At 38.2% G+C, this 19,447-nt stretch overlaps 2 protein-coding genes across 2 annotated transcripts; both read left to right on the plus strand.

Moving 5' to 3' along the window:
* The first annotated feature begins 6,289 nt into the window (after positions 1-6,289).
* LOC101083536 (keratin-associated protein 25-1) lies at positions 6,290-7,250 on the plus strand. Its single transcript, XM_003991511.4, has one exon. The coding sequence runs from the start codon at positions 6,451-6,453 to the stop codon at positions 6,973-6,975; it is 525 nt and encodes a 174-aa protein (XP_003991560.3). The 5' UTR covers positions 6,290-6,450; the 3' UTR covers positions 6,976-7,250.
* A 6,549-nt stretch (positions 7,251-13,799) lies between these two features.
* On the plus strand, positions 13,800-15,446 carry KRTAP24-1 (keratin associated protein 24-1). Its single transcript, XM_003991484.4, has one exon. The coding sequence runs from the start codon at positions 13,834-13,836 to the stop codon at positions 14,587-14,589; it is 756 nt and encodes a 251-aa protein (XP_003991533.1). The 5' UTR covers positions 13,800-13,833; the 3' UTR covers positions 14,590-15,446.
* The last annotated feature ends 4,001 nt before the right edge of the window (positions 15,447-19,447 follow it).

A 19,447-nucleotide genomic window follows, 5' to 3' on the forward strand; every position in this document is an offset into this window, starting at 1 on the left:
AGCTCTAGCCTAATATCTCATTACTAATAAGTGAGAGAGTCCAAATTTGAATTCAAAACAATATTTTTCTTCCTACAGGTAGCTGAATGCTAACATTACCCTGTTGATGGTTTGATATATCATTGAATTTTGATTTTGTTGCTGGTTCCCAAAGAGAAAAAAAAAGAAGACAAATCAAATAGCAACAGTGCTGAGAATTGAAATTCAATATAATTGAATGGCTGAGTCTATAGGAATGATAAATTTGCTCTGTAAACATAGGAAATATGTCACTAATTCTATCAACTATCCATTTTGAAATGATTCTTTCCATTCTTACTTACAAAATATAAGCTGGTATGGGAAAATGTGATTAGCTAATAAATATAAAAAGCATATTTCGGCTGTGAAATACCTTTCAATTTACTGGAAGCCTCTGTCTTGGAATGCTGTAGTCAACCCCAAGAGCATTCAGACCACTTTGCTATGTCCATACTTAACAGTATCTGAATCAATTACTCATATAATTTTTTTTCAATTCTATAGGTGCATAAAGTAAATTATGGAAATTTTTTAAAGAAAAGATGACTTTCTCCATTCATTGCTATATTCAAAACGTATCTATTAGATAAAACTATGAGATGTGCGCTATTCTATTTTTGTAATACACCAGTGAACAAATAGGACTGATTCCTGTTCTCACGGACCTTGACATCTAGTAAAGTTGATGATCAAAGAACTTATAAAGAAGTAATTGAATATATAATTAGAAGTCACAATAGTTATTATGAAAGAAATTAATTAAGTTCAGCCATAGAGAATATAAAAGTTGGATAGAGGGGTTGCAAGTGAGATTGGATGGGCTGTGGGATCCTCTCTGAGTAGTGAAGTCCTAAGACCTGGACGATGAAAAGAAAGCAGCTGTACAAAGACCGAAGGAAACACAGCTCAGAAATAGGAAACGACGTGTGCCGGAACCAATGGTCACAAGCGTTTGGTAAGCTTGGTAAGAAAGTGACAGGAAATCGGTGTGGCTAGTGTGTTGAGGAGCAAGAGGAAGGAAGAATGAAATGAGATTCTGGAGGCAGACAAGGTCCTGGAATGCGCATCTTTCATTTTATTCTCAGACATAGAAAGATTGCTAAAATTTTAAATCAGAGAAATGACACTTGTTCTAAATATATTATTCTGGACTTCCAATTTCTAGTCTGGCATATGATGAGCTTGGAAGCTGTTGTTGTGGAGCAATTATAAAAAAGTGTAACATTCGTGTAAGGTGAATGCCAGGAAAAGAAAGAGATAAAGGAATAGAAGAAATATGTGAAGCAAGAAGGACTGAGAATTCTCCCAAAATTAATGATAAACACGAAAGCACAGATAAAGGAAGCTCAGAGAACACAGTGCAGATAAATGTCAAAATATCTACAACTTAGGCATATAGTACTCAACCTGCCAAAATCAAAGGAAAATCTTAAAAGAAGCTGGAGGAAAGAAAAAGGAGCAAGAATGAGAATTACCTCAGACATGTTTTCAGATACTATGCAAGGGGGAAAAAAGTGGAGTAGGGGCGCCTGGTGGCTAGGTCGGTTAAGTGTCCAACTCTAGATTTCGGCTCAGGTCATGATCTCATGGTTCATGAGATCAAGCCCCGCATTGGGCTCTGTGCTGACAGCATGGAATCTGCTTGAGGTTCTCTCTCTCCCTCTATCTCTGCCCCTCACCTGGTCATGTTCTATTTCTCTCTCAAAATAAATAAACTTAAAAAAAGAAAAGAAAAGGAAAAGATGGAATGCAATATCTAAGGTGCTGAAAGAAACAATGCACCAACCTAGAATTCTGGATGTAGCAAGAGTATCTTTCAAACTGAAGGAGAAAGAGAGATTTTGTCAGACAAAAATTGACGAAATTTATCATCAGCAGGATTCTCTTGCAAGAAATAAAAGAAATCCTTCACAATGAAGGAAGATTATATAGGTCAGATATGTAGATCTACATAAAGAGAGGGAGAGTCTTAGGGAATGAATGAATGAATGAATGAATGAATAAATAACTATCACTCTGCCCAAGTGTAGGGAACAAGTTAGAAGGATGAGGGGTGGAAGCAGGTAAGGCAGTTGTAGAGTTGCAAGAATAATGACAGCTTGGAGAAACTGAAATGCAGAAGCATAAGTGGATCGAAGCAGACACAGTTGAGTTATACCGAGAAGAAAAAATCTCAGCACTTGCTTATTGTTGGTAAATCGTAAGGGAAAGGAAAGAATCAAGGCTGATATGGTGATCTTTGGCTTAAGACACCAGGTAACTAATTTTTCAATTACTAAGATGGGAAAGTATATGAGAGGAAATTTTGAGGAATGAAATCACGATCTCCACTGTGGGTTCTAAATCTGGCTGACAAAGAAAAGTCATCAAAGGGAGGATGTCAAATGAGCATCTGATATTAACAACAGATCTTAATATAAAAAATAAGTGACTTATTCAGCATTCAGAAGTGTTTATTGATCCTCTAATGTGTCCAAGAAACTGGCAGCTGGTGATGTTGATAAAAATAAGACATAGTTTCAGGGTGCCTGGGTGGCTCAGTCAGTTAAGTGTTCCACTCTTGATTTGGGCTCAGGTCATGATCTCATGGTTCATGACATCAAGCCCCATGTCAGGCGCTGTGCACTGACAGTGTGGAGCCTGCATGGGATTCTGTCTCTCTCTCTTTCTGCCCCTCCCGTGCACACTTTCTTTCTCTCTCTCTCTCTCAAAATAAATAAGCATTACAAAAAATTCTCTGACCCTGACCTCAAGCAAGTCAGAGTTTTACGGGATAGAGAGGCTTTAAGCAAATAGATACAATATCATAAGTGCATTAATTATTTTGCAAATTAAGTTCCATAGAGGAAGGAAAAAGAAAGCAAAATGAAGAAAATGGCCTTAGGGAGCATTCATTTCCAGGTATGACTCATAGTTCGTATTATTTGCCTACTGTATACATTAGAATTGTTAGATTATTTCACTAAAATGTGGCAATGACGTCCTGGATACAGCTACTAAATCCTTGAGCCCGGATTGTTTGTTCTGGGCCAAGTTGATATACATATGACATGAATAAAGAAATTGAAAATTTCCATGTTGGGGTCATATGAAGAAAGTCACAGTATTTCTAAGAATAAGTCATGGTTGAAAAAACAGACTCTTTCCCTATCTGCACACAACCAGGACAATTAGGCCAATATGAAAATGACTTCCAAGTCTTACGTTAACATGGGGGAAATCAAATGGAATGTTTAAGACATCATGCCTGGAAGTGAATAAGGAGAGGCAGAAATACTGTGGGATAGTGATTCCGGATCTGCTGTAAAAATGCACCAGTGGGTCACCTGGGTGGCTCAGTCAGTTAAGAGAACGACTTCGGCTCAGGTCATGATCTTGCAGTTTGTGAGTTCAAGCCCCATGTTGGGCTCTGTGCTGACAACTCAGAGCCTGGAGCCTGCTTCGGATTCTGTGCCTCCCTCTCTCTCTGCCCCTGCCATGCTCGTGCTCTCTCTCTCTCAAAAATAAGAATAAACATTAAAAAAAAAAAAAAAGAATGCGCTATCATTCCCAGGAGGCACAATAAAGAAGAGTGTTCCAGAGAGGAGAAGCTTGTGCAAGTCTCGGGGATTCAAAAAGCAGAGTTTAGGGTATTTTGAATATTTACATAAAATCAAAATATGGGGGTTCTGGAATAGAATAATGAACTCTAATGAAACCCTAATGAACATAGTTCACTCTAATGACATCCAAAGTAAATATGGAGAATGTATTAGACTTACGGACTCTAAATAAAAATTAATTAATTAATTGAAAGTGTTAATTAAATATTATGTGAGAATGAAAATATCACAAATTCTCAGATGTGATTTTCATTATGTTGGTTACTTCATCATATCTCCAAGCAATCATCGCTAACAAATATAGAACTTTTCAGTTTTTTTTTCCATTTCAGGCTCTCCAAACCACATGGAAATGTAACAAACATAGCGAAAGCCTCTGTAGACATTGACAGGAATTACAAATAATAAATTAGGACACATGTCTGCTAGGTGTATTATACTCTCCTGCATTTGTCATAAAGGTGTGATAACTAGTTGGTGACACCGGGCTTCCCTCAGGTACATGTCCTGCATCTAATTTACATTTTAATTACTGACGACGATTAATGATGGGATCGCATTCAGTCTGATAACTGTAACCTCAACAGTGTCCCAGTTATCAAACACATTTCAATAGCAGTTCTATGAAGACCAAGTCTATTTTTACTGTGGACTAAAAAGAAAGATTTTAGTTACCTTTTTGAAACCCACATGCTGAGGAAGAAATACTACAGAATAGGGGGTTATCACTTGTTTTTGAACTTGGCAAGGAATAGAAGAAGTAAAGAGAATCTTGAATTAAACTGTGAAGAACTTAGGTGTGATGCACACACACACACACACACACACACACACACATTTTTTGGTTAGGAGGTATCAGGGTGAGAGGAGAAACCTTTTTGGGGAGCAAATAAGAGTTTAAGAGATTTCATTTATCTGTAAGGGTTTAAAGCTCTTAGAGGAGATAAGCAATTTATCAAATAGAGTTCTCAGACTCTCAACCCTTGATGACTTCAATATTCTCTGTTATTGTCTACCAGGAACAGGCCTCACAGTGATGGGAAGTCATCTGAGACTTTCTTTGTGGAAGAATGTGGTAAACCGACTTGGACCACATGAGAGGTCAAGTATTTCTTCTTCCACTGCCTGAAACAAAAAAGGTTGAAATTCAGGGGAGTAACCATAGCATTTCATTGGCACCAAATGTCATGTCTTCTGTGATGTTTTTAAAAAATAAAATATTTAGAAAATATATATCCCAAAGGTGGTCATCCCACCCCCTCCCCCTGTGTTTGCTTGCACGGGCATATGAAATCTCCTTACTTTTACTTGGAAATCTCTACAAGCATTCTAAAATATATTTCCTCAGGGAAAAAAATTCATCAGTCCTCTAGACTCTTCAATAGATAATACAGGGACAATGGGCATTGGTGGGAAAAAAGGGTTGTGCAGAGTGGAAGTGACTTCATGACCACTGATGTCACCGTGCCTCACTAAGGCCATGTTCCCCAAAGGAATGGGGACGATAGTGTGATAAGAAAGCATCTACCAAAAGGATCATCGAGTTACTGCTTGGAATGTTTATCTTTCTACACTTATTCTCAACTACACCATCTTTGACCTGAGTAGCAGCTTGGAAGAAGATACTTCTGGTTCTGAATGACTGACCCAAGGAAAAAGGTATCTATAGGGATTAACTCACATTTAGGGGGAATAGTCCAAAATAAGGCCCAGAGTTTGTTCCTTACATGGTGTCCAAGTAAGAACTATTCAAACATCTTTCTTCATGTGACATTAAAATATTTCTTAACCTTCATTCGCTTTACATCTATGAAGACTGAGGTGTCTTAGTAAATTTTCTCAGGTGAAGATGTGCATTAATTCTGGAATGCAGGCACACAAGCTGATGACTTTTTATATAGTGTTTATCTTCTTAGTTGAAGGCCACCAACAGACCTGGATGACATTGTTACTAGTAAAAGTAAGCATGTCATCAGTGTTACCATGGAGAAATATTACACACATTCCCTCCAGGTTTTGGAAATCAAATCCAACTTTAAACATGAAGAATACCAAGTTGTCAGGGTGGAGCTCTTTAAAATGTACTCTAAGATGCTTACCTAAAACTGGCTGTCAGGACAAATACACAGAGAACAATACCGCATAATTAAATTCTCAGCTGAGTGTTAAAAATAGGGAATAGTATGAGGTTTTTCATATGCAATATCCAATAAGTTTTGATATGTAGGGTCTATTTCAGTACATTACATAATTCCTCCCAGTGTTGTAACATTAGGTCTCTTCTTCAAAGATGGAGACTATATGCCTTCCTAACCATGTTTCTTCTTGTGGGTAATGACTGGGGTAAACATCCATTCAACTGGACTCCTTTTAATCAAGCATTATTGAGGAGTGGGGACAGAAGCAAAACAGGCCAAGTACGCAGGTGATTGTATCATACATTCTCAAGCCTGATAACAGGGGAAAGATTAGGATTGTAGGTATATAGGACAGGCAAACTGGACTTATTTTATGGAGGAGTGGGAAGTCGTCGTCACAGGCAGCACAACAATGAACTAATGAGTTGTTATGATGCTAACTGATCTAAAATATGAGTAGGAGGAGAGTCTTGGCATGTACCACCAAGGTATATAAGCAAACTGGTCTAGTTTCATGCAGACCTAGACAAGGTACTCTTCACTGCTTATCTGGACTCTTTACTTCAGATTCACCATGCCATCCAACATTCGCTCTTCTGGAAACTGTGGTTCCCCCTATCTTGGGAGTCACTGCCATGTTCCTGTTACCTCATCCACTACTCTCTATGCTGCTGGTATGAACTGTGGTGATGCTCTCTCCTTGCCCAGCCAAAACAGAACATGGCTACCGGACAACTTCTCAGAGGCACGTGGTCAACCTTCCAGCTACCAACCATCCAGCTGTGTGCCCAGAGACTATAAAATTTCTTGCTACCCCTCTACTATGTACTGTACCGTCAGGTCCTGCAGAGGACCCAGTTTTTTTTCCCATCAGCTCTAATCTTTCCAGTTCCTGTCAACCGTCAATGCATAATAGACCTCAGAACTGTTTGTCTAGGCATTCCCGCCCCCAGAACCACCTCTCTTATGGCTATCAGCCACAGAACTTCATCTCCTGTGGATATCGACCCCTGAATTTTGTTTCTGGCACCTGTAATCCTGTGAGATATCTCTCCTATGGCTGTCAACCTTTCGGTTATGCGTCCAGCAGATTCAGACCCCTGAACTATGTGTCTAATAGATTTCAACCTGTTCGCTACATACAGAACAGTTTCCAACCAGCTTGTTTCTCCTTTGGGACTCGGCAATCTCCATTTATTAGAAGATCATGCTGAATTGTCATTCTAGCATCTTGCTAGAGAGCTTTGCAAAGACGTATCATCTTCAGGTTGATAGATTGTTCTTAGGTTGATGGCCTTTGTGCTTTTAGTTCAGTTATTGTTTTAACCCGTACTCTTACTTGATCAAATTCTAAGTGATTTTAATTGTTTGTTTATTCACTAGAATACTCTTGTTATCAGGCTTCTTGATTTCTATGCCATTAACATGTTCTTATGTAAAAAAAAAAGTTTTCATGGTTATCTCTAAATAAACTTGCTTCAAATAATTCAGAAAACAGTATTTTTTAATTCTTTATTATCCTTCGTGAAGTAAAAGCCTTTTAGTTTCACTAAACCAAGTATATTTAAAGAAAAAAAGAGTGCCTAAAAAAAAAGCAAGCAAGATAGATACTTTTGAGGTCATGAAGATTCTTTAGTCAGGACACACGGTGTTTTATCACAGTAACTAAGAACTTCAAAATTCCAGACACTTAAAACTCCAGTGGTTTATTTATCATTCATAAACACACTCATTGTTCCATATCCAAAATCATTCTCATTCTGGGATCTAGGAGTAGAGAGCCTACACAATAGTAAATATTGCCAGTAGAGTCAGGGATAACATAAAGAATTACCCCTGACTCTCTCTATATATCCTTTAATATATCACGGACAGAGTAAGTTACAGTGTTCGCTTTTGCCTTCTGGGATTAACCACCAAAGTGTTGCATAAATTTTAATTCTGAACGATGGAGAACACCCTCTTGAATTAAGAATCTATTTTTATTTTATGAAGAGGGAATCTATTTTTCCCTCTTGAATTAAACCTAATAAGTCCTTCCACCAGACCCTCATGGATTTTTACATATGGAACATTGTTACTTTGAACTTCTTTCTCTCTTTTATATATGTATTCACTAATTAATTCAGTTCTTCCATGTGATCAGTGAGAACTTGCTCGTCTTACGAGCAACTTCTCGTATCTACCATACTGATACTTGCAATATGCCACCATACCACTACAGAGTCAGTAATCTCCAATGAACACAACTATCAAAACATTATTTTCCCTAGTTTTACACATAAAAAAGCCAAGTAGGGCAAGCAATTTTCCCAAAGACCCAGTTAAGTAGGATTCCAGACTTTCCTATATTTTCCATATTATCTATAGACTTTTTCATTTAGGAAATGACCAATCTGGAAACTTCTAAGTTGTCAATAACTTGACAACCGCGATCTGCAACTCTACAACTGCCAAGACTAAACTGCACACAAAACTATTTCTCTGCTTCAGCTACAGCCCCACCCTTTTCTCTGGGATGCTGACTCATTTTAATGGCATTTTAATGACATATTCGCTTACATCCTCTCTGGGGGTCTTCTTTCTTATATAGATGTGAGGAAATGTCTTCAACTTATTCAGTTTCTCTAAATTGAATTGTGTGTGTGTGTGTGTGTGTGTGTGTGTGTTTTCAATATATAACTTATGTAGATGGTAACCTACTCTAGTACTTTCCCCCTTTTTTTCCTCTCTTCCTTCCTTCCTCCTTCCCTCCCACCACCCTCTCGTTCCTTTTCTTTCTTTCTTTCTTTCTTTCTTTCTTTCTTTCTTTCTTCTTTCTTTCTTTCTTTCTCTCTCTCTCTCTGCTGGGCTCTTAGAAAACATAGTAGGTTTTAGAAGAGATCCAATGATAATAATAATGAAGGTAATAATATTTAATAATAATACTAATAGAGATTATAGGCTGATGATAATGATAAAAGTTAACATCAACTACATATGAACTATATTTCGTAACCTTTGCCCGACTAACTCATTTAATCCTCATACTTATCTATGGAGAAAATACTATTATTATTAACTCCATTTTGAAGGTGTGGACATTGAGTTATGGAAACATTTGGTAGTTAATTGATATTCTAAGTGAGCATCAGAGATAGGAATCTGAGTATTGAGCCTTTATTCTTTTTTTTTTTAATTTTTTAACGTTTATTTATTTTTGAGACAGAGAGAGACAGAGCATGAACAGGGGAGGGTCAGAAAGAGGGAGACACAGAATCTGAAACAGGCTCCAGGCTCTGAGCTGTCAGCACAGAGCCTGACGCGGGGCTCGAACTCACAGTCTGCGAGATCATGACCTGAGCCGAAGTTGGCCACTTAACCGACTGAGCCACCCAGGCACCCCTATGCTTTTTTTTAAAATTTTTTTAATGTTTATTTATTTTTGAGAGAGACAGAGACAGAATGTGAGTGGGTTAGGGGCAGACAGAGAGAGAGGGAGACACAGAATCCGAAGCAGACTCCAGGCTCTGAGCTGTCAGCACAGAGCCTGAAGCGGGGCTCAAACTCACGAGCTGTGAGATCATGACCTGAGCCGAAGTTGGGCGCTCAACCGACTGAACCACCCAGAAGCCCCGAGCCTTTATTCTTCACTGCATATGCAGTCTTGTAGGAATTAATTCATAACCATGGCATAGAAGAATATAGTTTAAATGAGAGGAGCCATTAGTGATCTCTTCTGAAGCAAAGCGTTTGTCATAACTACATGGGGTAGGACTGTTCACTTATGGCATTACCTTTTCAAAAAGACAGGATTATTGCAGGCGTCTATTTGCAACATCAAAGTAAATTAACAATAATAATATTTTTCTTAAGTCTAATTTTTTTAAATTATAGCTTTAGAAAATTAGAAGGAAAAGTAACATTTGATTTGCATCTTCTGTGTGCCAAGCACTGTCTTCAGTATTTTCACACTTTTTATCTCATTCTATTCTCACCACCGTCCTGCAAAGCAGGTGCTATTAGCTCTGGTTTTATGTAAGAAGGTCCTGAGGTACCGAGGGAGAACCATTTTCTAAGGTTACACGGTAATAAATATGTTTCCAGAGTACTTAGTAAGAGGGTGACTCATAACTCATGAAGACACCGTCTTGACAGCTCCGTCCCAAAATGTTTAACTCCCACTCACCAGCATCTCATTATATTCTTACAATGTTTTCCTGAAAAAGGAAGCACAAATCAGACTCAGGTTTCTATCTTGCCACTCGCTTGTGTCATCATTTCAAAAGTGCTTCATCATTTACTCCTATTTCCTAAATTTTTAATTTTGCTCATCTGCTCTTCAGCTGCTGAAACACTTAATGATCTGTGAAACCAACACGGTACATGTAGCTACAGTCTCCACCATTTTAGGCTACTACTGCTAAATTTAGGGATCGTTTGAACTCAGCAGTTACAATTGAATTGCTGCATAAGGGTGGGTTGGCGTACGTTTTGCTTTTTTTTTTTTTTTTTTTTTTTTTTTTAAATCCTGGCACCACTGTTGCATCATTTAATAGCACTGGGGCAAGTGGAATTAGAACACACATATATACGTGGTGGCAAAAAGGGAAGATAAAAATTCTATCATGACTTAAAAGGCTAGAAGGTGACCTCCATTATTTTCTTTAAGGGCCATTTACTGGAAAATTTAGCTTTCTTTGATCTTCTGTGTTTACCCTAAAGGATTTTTAACCTTTGGAAAGAAATGGGAAAGAGTTCCATAACTCTTTTTTAATGAGTTCCAAGGAATCCGCTGCCTCATTAGATAAAGGGATTTTGTTGCTTATTCTTCAGAAGGCAACGGAATTTCTCTGAATTATCTGATGGCCAGAAAGCTTATTCCTCCTATCTTAAACTTGCCTTGGATACAAAGCCCAAACTCTACACGAAGACTACCTAATAGAGTTATCTATGCTCCTGGACGTAATGTATTAGTTTCCTGCGGCTACTGGGAATTAATGGAGGAAAGATCTTTTTAGTAATTCAGTGGAAACAGAGTAAGCTGCATGCCTCTCCAAAGGACATGCTGCCCTCAGAGGACAATGGCATCCACAGGACTAATGGTTTTTACTTTCTGTGGAAACTAACCATTGTGATGAGCTTACTTGGTCTGCTACTGGTACTATCCTTACCATGTCTTGCCAAGATGAAGACTAAAATAGAACACAATTCTATAGAGGCATCATGTGCACAGCATGGTGGGTAAATGGGTTGCACTGGCTACCTACGGCTGCGATGGGTATGTAAGAAAGTAAAACAGAAATGCAAACGAAAGGAGTTGATCGAACATGGATGGACCTAGAGGGTATTTTGCTAAGTGAAGTAAGTCACACGGGGAAAGACAAATACCACATGATTTTACTTAGGTGTGGACTCTGAATACCAAAACAAATGAATGAACAAACAAACAAAGACAGACTCATAAATACAGAGAACAAACTAGCGCTCGCCAGAGGGGAGGGGTCTGGGGGAGGTGAGTACAATAGGTGAAGGCAATTAAGAAGCACAAACTTCTAGCTGTAAAATAAATATGTCAGGGGGTGAAAAGTACAACGTAGGAAATAGAGCCAGTAGTATTGTAATAACCCTGTATGGTAACAGATGATAGCTACACTTATCCTGGTGAGCGGAGTGTAACACATAGCATTGTCAAATCACTATGGAGCATACCACACCCGGAACTAATTTAACACTGTATGTCAAACTATACCTCAGTTTTAAAAAACGAGAGGACCTGAGCTAACTCTGCTTTTGCAAATGTCCACATTCCATTGTGTAGAAGCTTATTGTACCCACATAAATGTAAAGATGTTGTAAAGTCTCCTGCTCTGAATATTGGTTATGCTATGTGATGTTCTACATGTTTTCTGTTGGAGTTACACTAGTGTGAATGATATTAATTTAAAATGCCATCGAATGCTAGGTTGGAAGGGGAGGATGCAAGCTTTACAGCTGACTGACTTATTATGTTTTCATTCCCTCAAATCTGCCTCAAGGAAGCCTGAAAATAAGACTAGAGGTGCCACAGAAAAATCCAGAAATAAAGCTCCATCGACCTCTGGACTTTTCTATACACCACTAGGATTCAGTAACTCAGTGGGAAGTTGGCCATCAACTGCCTTATATATTTTATTTCCTCTTCGGCCTGCCTCAGGACTTAACATTTCTGCACAAAATCCCAGGACACTCTGTAGCCGAACGATTTGCCGAAAATATGGTTCCCTGATCTTGACCCTTTTCACAAGACAGCAAAACATGTTTATTAAAGAGTTGTTTACAGAATAAACCCATCACCTTACAAAATAAGTACTGAGAGAAACATGGAGAAAACTCAGGCTGAGAAAAATGTTTGGAGAATATCTGCATGCTTAAACCGGTGTGCATTTAAAAATTTAGCTGAGAAGCAGAGAACAGGAGGAGAAATCTAATTGTCTTCTGTAAGGATAGTGTCTTTTAAAAACTATCCCTATACTTACCTTACTTCAATAAGTTGGTTCTGTCCTCTGCCCGAACTCATCACTGTTAATGAATGCATTCCTGTCTCCAATTCAATGTAGGCTCTAAGTTTGAATTGTAGTTTATGTTTTCAAGAACAAAATGTCAATTCTTTAGCTTGAGTTAAAATCTTAAAAATTTTCCATCATCTTTCACCATAAGGAGTGAAAGTGTTATCTAAGTACGATACCTATAGGAAATATATAACTTATTCAAATAAGTTTTTTAAACATAAGTATTCTCTTTTGTGGGTATGGACAAAGAATAACTCTTCAACATAAAAATAAAATAAAGTCTATGTGCAAAAAAAAAAATCAAGAATAAAGAAAACTTTTTTTTTGCAAGAAATGTAGAAAAATGTTATACATCTGGCAGGAATTGAGCTTTACAGCAGACCAAGAGATGTATGATGTATAATCTTAGTCAATTAGGAAGGCATAATCCTGAGAAATTGGTCTTCTTTGATACTACATATTGCAGACGCTCTTCAAGAAAGAAATCTTGGGGCACCTGGGTGGCTTAGTCAGTTACACATCTGACTCAACTCTTGTTTTAGGCTCAGGTCATGATCCCAAGGTTGTGGGATCGAGCCCCACGTTGGGCTCTGCACTGAGTATGGAGCCTGCTTAAGATTCTCTCTCTCTCCTTCTGCCCTTCTGCCCTGCTCATGCACTCTGTCTCTCTAAAATAAGAAAGAAGAAGAAGAAGAAGAAGAAGAAGAAGAAGAAGAAGAAGAAAAGGAAGGAAGGAAGGAAGGAAGGAAGGAAGGAAGGAAGGAAGGAAAAGGAAGAGAAAGAAAGAAAGAAAGAAAGAAAGAAAGAAAGAAAGAAAGAAAAACATCTCATAGAAGTCTTGGTTACTTAGCAACCACTGATCCATAAATACAAATTAGGTCACTAAGTCTCACTTGGATTGCTGTGAGTCTTACAGGTGAAATTCTCCAAATACATCAGATGAGAAATCATCACCAATGCATGGCTTGGCACAGTTAAGAATATAGTACATATTTTGGGGAAACAATTCTTTCTCTTAACAGTTCAGTGCCTTACTCTTTCTTTTAAGCAACAGTAGTGAGACAGCCAAAGTATTCAGCTAAGCTCACAAGATAGGATTAAGTCCTGCACTATTTTGCAGTAGTCGAAAGAATGGAAAAGCACAGGTTGCTTGTTTTGCTTGAATCCTTGTTCACCCTTTAATAACCGTGCTGCAGAAGCCCATACACATGTGAACTCTTGTTAACCACCTATTGGCAGATGAGAGTTTGCTTATGAACATTAAAACCACTATTCACTGAAGCTATGGTCTAAAGACAATGAGTATTGGGTGATGATCAAAGTGACGATGATAAATACCTTGAAGGATCAAAATAAACTTATTTTTATAGGAGTGCAAAGACATCAGCAGATGCAGTGAAACAACACACTAATAAGATGTTGGTGTGTTCTTCCAGGCAGTGAGGAGGAAGAGAGTCTGGAGAGGTTGCAGACAATCTCCAGGAAGGATATAAAAAGTCCGCAGGCCATAGGAGCAGCATACCTTCACAGCCATCACTGAGCATGCAGTCAGGCTCCATGTCTCTCCTGGGCTATCCTGGGGATTGCAATGGAACATCCTACAGAACTCACTGTTACATCCCAGTGACTCCTTCTGTTGCTCTTTGCTCCAGTGATGTAAGCCCTACCTTTGGGCTCTGCTTACCCAGCAGCTACCAAGGAAATCTCTGGCTCCTGGATAACTGCCAAGAAACCTATGATGAAACACCAAGCTGTGAATCTCCCAGCTGTGAGCTCAAGACCTGTACTGCAAGTTGTACAAACTCCTGTGTGCCTTGCAACTCTCCGACAGTGGGCAACGTTGGCAGTGCCTGTGAAACTACCAACATTGGCTCCGACCCCAGCTGCAGCCCACGCACTCAGACCAATGGGTACGTATCTGATTGCTACGCACCCAGCCAATGTGCATCTAAAGCCTGCCAGACCCTCAGCAATGGCTTCAAATGCTTTGGGCAACTCAATTGCTTGTCCAACAGTCTCAGGCCCCTAAACTACTGCAGACTGGGTAGCTCGGGGTATAGAAGCTATCAAAATCTTGGCTTCATACGCAGTGGCTTCTCACCATCGTGTTATATCCCCAGAAGCTGCCAATTCCAAAGCTATTTGATGAGAAGTTCCCGATATCCAAGTTATGGACCTATGAGCTGCCAACCGCTGAGATATTTTTCTAGAAGCTTCCAGTCTCTGAGCTACATACCAAGTACCTTTCCTCCTCTGAGGTATTTATGCAGTAGTTGCAGACCTCTGAGTTGCTATTGATCAACCAATTGCATTTGTGACTACTGGAAATTGTCCAGTGGGGCATATTCTACCAAGTGGTCATCTTCTCTAATATTCTGCTGAATTACTTCATGCGTCCTAAGAATCTTATTATATTACCTCAAATACAACTCTAGGACTGTTTAACCACAATCATCATCACTTGCTAGCTTTTTTTTTCTGTTGCTTTGTTATCGTCTCTTGTGTTGAGACCTGACCCTGAAGGTAGTATTGTTCTGCGATTGACTATGATGAATGAACTGAAGAGATTCCACATAAAATACAACCATCACCAGATTTCCTATTGTGACTGTTGCTCTCAATTGTCTGCCAGTGGGAGCATCCCCTACCTTCTTGATAAAGAAGGGTCTTTTTGGTTTGACTAATGATTTCAGCAGGTTCTTTTAGATTGTTTTGCTTTTCATCAATAGTTTTGTGGACTGCTTAACTAGCATCCTGCTAATGAGCTAAGAGAGAGCATTGCCTTAGATAAGCTATGCTGAGCTATTTCACCCATCCCCTACTGACTGATTATAAGGATGTGCAAGCAGCAATGTCCAACTACAGCTCAGAATCGGAAGACCTTCAGCAAATCTTCTCTTCCAAAGAAGGCCTGGAGTCCTCAATTGGCCGGCATTTGGCTTTTGTTCTCAATGCCGAGAAGAGAGCCTCAGGAGTAGTAGCACAAGAATTGTTTGTTGAAAGAATGACAAAATACTCTTACAGACTGTTCATGGTTAGTGATAATCTATGTTCATGATTCTGCTATAATCCTCCCCTGCTGAATTATTGCTTTCTGATTTTAGAAAAGGTCCTGGTTCGTAGTTAATAAACAAACTTCTATTGGGAAATAATGATTTTGCATTATGTTTTATTTCATATTCACTAAAGTGTTATCAATGTTCTGGGCAATATGCATAGCTTTGTAGAAACACTAGTTTCCTGTCATTTGGTTTAATAGCCTAATTAAAAACATAAAAAAGATAGAATATGAATTCTTAGGACTTTTACTTGTTTTGTTCTGTTAGATTTTTAACACATTAAGTGGCATTTCTCTTAGAGTGTCTGTGATTGATATGTATATAGAAAAATTGGGAGAAAACATTTATAAAATAAATCAATTTAATACAAATTATATAAAGCATTCAATGTATATATATTTCCCTGTGCAATATGTGTATTTATTGGTTTTGAAGATAAAGTTTGGGCTTTGGAATATATTTAATATTGAACCCAGAGAGAAATGATTTAACCTCTAAAACGTTCTCCAAAAAGTGAAAATAAAATCACCCATCTCAGTGGTAAAATTTAATATCTATCCTAAGATTTTTGTATGTAAAAAGCAAATCATGTTTAAAGTCAATAAAATGGCCTGTGGAAATGGGAAGAATGGAAGGTCATCAATATCAGTAGTCTAAAATTAAAGCTCTTGAAGCATACAAAAGGGGCTACCATTTTATTTCCTCATTCAGTAGGCCTACTCTGTACAAGAAAGAATTACAGGAGGAATCTTACTGCATTACTTCTGCTTGAATATGTCTGTGGACAATCAAGTTGCTCCTTTGAGAGTTCTTTTCATTTTCAGAGAATTCTATTTGTTGACAATTTCTTCTTTATATTGACACAAATCAAATTGTTCTTAGCAGCCATCCATTGGCCATATAGGACCAGTTTAATTCCTTCAACATTGGACAGGGGTTCAAGTGTTTGAAAATAATTATTGTGTGTCCCCGCTGAGTATTCAGGTGTCCAAACTAAATATACAGTCTCTCTCTTTACAAAATGTAATAGAAAGCCTATTCTTTGAGGCATCGAATGAGATTCTTCAGGGATACCAAGATTTATAGATCCTGTTCTCCATAACTATTCAGAGGAATAACATACTGAAACACACATAATACTGCCTCAACCATTTGGAGTACAATGTGAAATAAATCCGAGGGAGGACTCGAATAGGAGAATCAGAGAATTCTTGGTGGAAGAAAAGGAACTGAAATGATACCTGAATGGTGAGCTGACTTGGCATATGGGCATGCAATGAGGGCAAAGGGTGGTGGCGGTCATAGATACATTTAAAAAAGAGACACAGATTGCTTTGATCCAAGGGAAGGCAACTCAAGCTCACCAGTGGAAAAAAAAATTGAGAGAAAATATAAGACATTGAATTAAATAAACATCTTGGACAGTGAAGACTTGCTTAAATAAGAACAGGCAAGTCATGGTTAAAAAATAAAAGATTTACACATGTGGTGACATCAAGATCAAAAGCTCTTGACAAGAGGAGACATAAAGAAATTTAAAATAAAGCAAAAGTGGGGCGCCTGGGTGACTTAGTGGGTTGAATGTCCTGCTTCGGCTCAGGTCCTGATCTCACAGTCTGTGAATTCGAGCCCCGCCTCGGGCTCTGTGCTGACAGCTCAGAGCCTGCTTTGGATCCCATGTCTCCCTCTCTCTGCTCATCCCCTGTTCACACATTGTTTCCTTCTCTCTCCAAAATAAATAAACATGAACAACTTTTTTTTCTTTTAAATAAGGCAAAAGTATGTGTGCAGGGTGAGGTGTATGAGAACTTTCTGTACTTTCCATTCAAACTTTCTGTAAACCTACAACCTAACAAGTAGTCCCAGTGAGAAATCGTCACGCCTGAAACTATTAAGTTATATGTCAATGATAACCAAATAATAAAAAGCCTAATAAGCAAACAAAAAAAGCAGGATTGAGAGAAAATAGATACAACATGCACTATAAAATTACTGTTCAAAATATTTAAGACTGCACAAAAGGAAAAAAAAGTGACTTAAGAGAAAATAAAGAATATGAGCAATTACTCGTAAAGGAAATACACGTAGCCTAAAAACATTGGAAAATGTTCCACTAAGTAGGAATTAGTAATTATAAATACAAGACGCTATTTTTCACCATCCACTTGGCAAACACTGAAAACATTTTTTTAAACTTTTTTTTAAAATTTATTTTTGAGAGAAAGAGCATAAGTGGAGGAGGGACAGAAAGAAAGGGGGACAGAAAATCCGAAGTGGGCCACACCCTGAGAGCAGCAAGCCCCACGCGGGGCTGGAACCCAGGAACTGTGAGATCATGACCTGAGCTGGAGTTGGACGCTCAACCAACTGAACCACCCAGGTGCCCTGGCAAGGATTTTAAAGTTACTTATGTCACTTAACAACATATTATTGTCTTCTTTGTTTCTTTTTTATTTAACATTTATTTATTTTTGAGAGACAGAGAGACACAGAGTGCAAGCGAGACAGGGGCAGAGAAAGAAGGAGACGTAGAATCCAAAGCAGGCTCCAGGCTTTGAGCTGAGCAAGCTGTCAGCACAGAGCCCAACATGGGGCTTGAACCCACGAACCGTGAGATCATGACCTGAGCTGAAGTTGGATGCTCGACCGACTGAGCCACCCAGGTGCCCCTAAAAACGTATTCTTACACATTTGCGCTGGTAGCAGAATTTGAAAAAGCTGCTATAGATGTTAATATTTAAAATGCACACATTGTATGGCCAGATGCTTCTACTTCTTAATATCTCCCCTACAGAAACATTCTTTCGAGTCTGAAAATATTTATTTTAGCTCCGCCTGGATACTGAAAAAATTCGAAACATTGGAAAAGTCCATCAAGGTGAGACTATGAAATAAAATATAATGCAGTTATACTAACATATATTTTACAAGATTAAAACAGTGATCCATACAGACAAGATCCATACAGACATATAAACATATAAATCCATATGAATTGTATGATGAAAAACAGATTACAAAATTAATAACATTACAAAAGTATGATAAATGAACTGTGACATTTTATGTATAAACACACATATCAATGAACACTTCTCAAAGTTACTAATCATCTACGATCTATCTATCTATGTATCTTTCTATCTATCTATCTACCTATCTGAATAAAATCAAAAACTCTAGAAAAACACAATCTAAGTTGTATTACTTCGGGGAGTTTTAGAAATGGTAGTTGGTGATTTTCAAATTGATTTTTAGATTTAACTATACTGCTTTGATTCCCTAAGTAATTAAGAAAAATAAAAGCAAACCAAAAGAACAATACTGACAAATAAAGTTGGTTCCATTCTATGACTTCGTAGAGTACATAATCAACAACCTCTCCTATGCTACTGTTAGTAAAAATATTGAATAGCAAAGTGAAGTAGGCATCAGTCCTCTATCACACATTTCTTTCTAGAAAACCACAGAATGTAAAGATTTATATGTGTCTGTTTAATTTCACTTAGGCACAACATATGCTTAATAAATAACACACTGTGCCCATAGCTCCAATGGCAGCTAATTTGTAGAATCCAGCTGAGGTCTTCTTAAATTTGCACTTAAAAAATACACAGATGGGGGCGCCTGGGTGGCGCAGTCGGTTAAGCGTCCGACTTCAGCCAGGTCAAGATCTCGCGATCCGTGAGTTCGAGCCCCGCGTCGGGCTCTGGGCTGATGGCTCAGAGCCTGGAGCCTGTTTCTGATTCTGTGTCTCCCTCTCTCTCTGCCCCTCCCCCGTTCATGCTCTGTCTCTCTCTGTCCCAAAAATAAATTAAAAAAAAAAAAATACACAGATGAATTACTTCTTTTCCCACACATTTCACTGCACAGTTGACCAACACTTTCCACTCCCCAAATAAAAGGAGACTTATTTTTTTGTTAAAAAAAAAAAAAACTACTTACAGATTTAAAATACTACTTTCTACTGTTGTAAACATTTTACAAATCTAAATATAAGCATTTGAGTCTTTTTTTACTCCTTATCTCTCTCATAAACGGCACAGAAAGAAATACAATGAATTTGCGTGTACATCTACTATCCTAAATTCTATAAA

This window comes from Felis catus, chromosome C2 (assembly GCF_018350175.1).
Source record: "Felis catus isolate Fca126 chromosome C2, F.catus_Fca126_mat1.0, whole genome shotgun sequence".
Taxonomy (NCBI): domain Eukaryota; kingdom Metazoa; phylum Chordata; class Mammalia; order Carnivora; family Felidae; genus Felis; species Felis catus.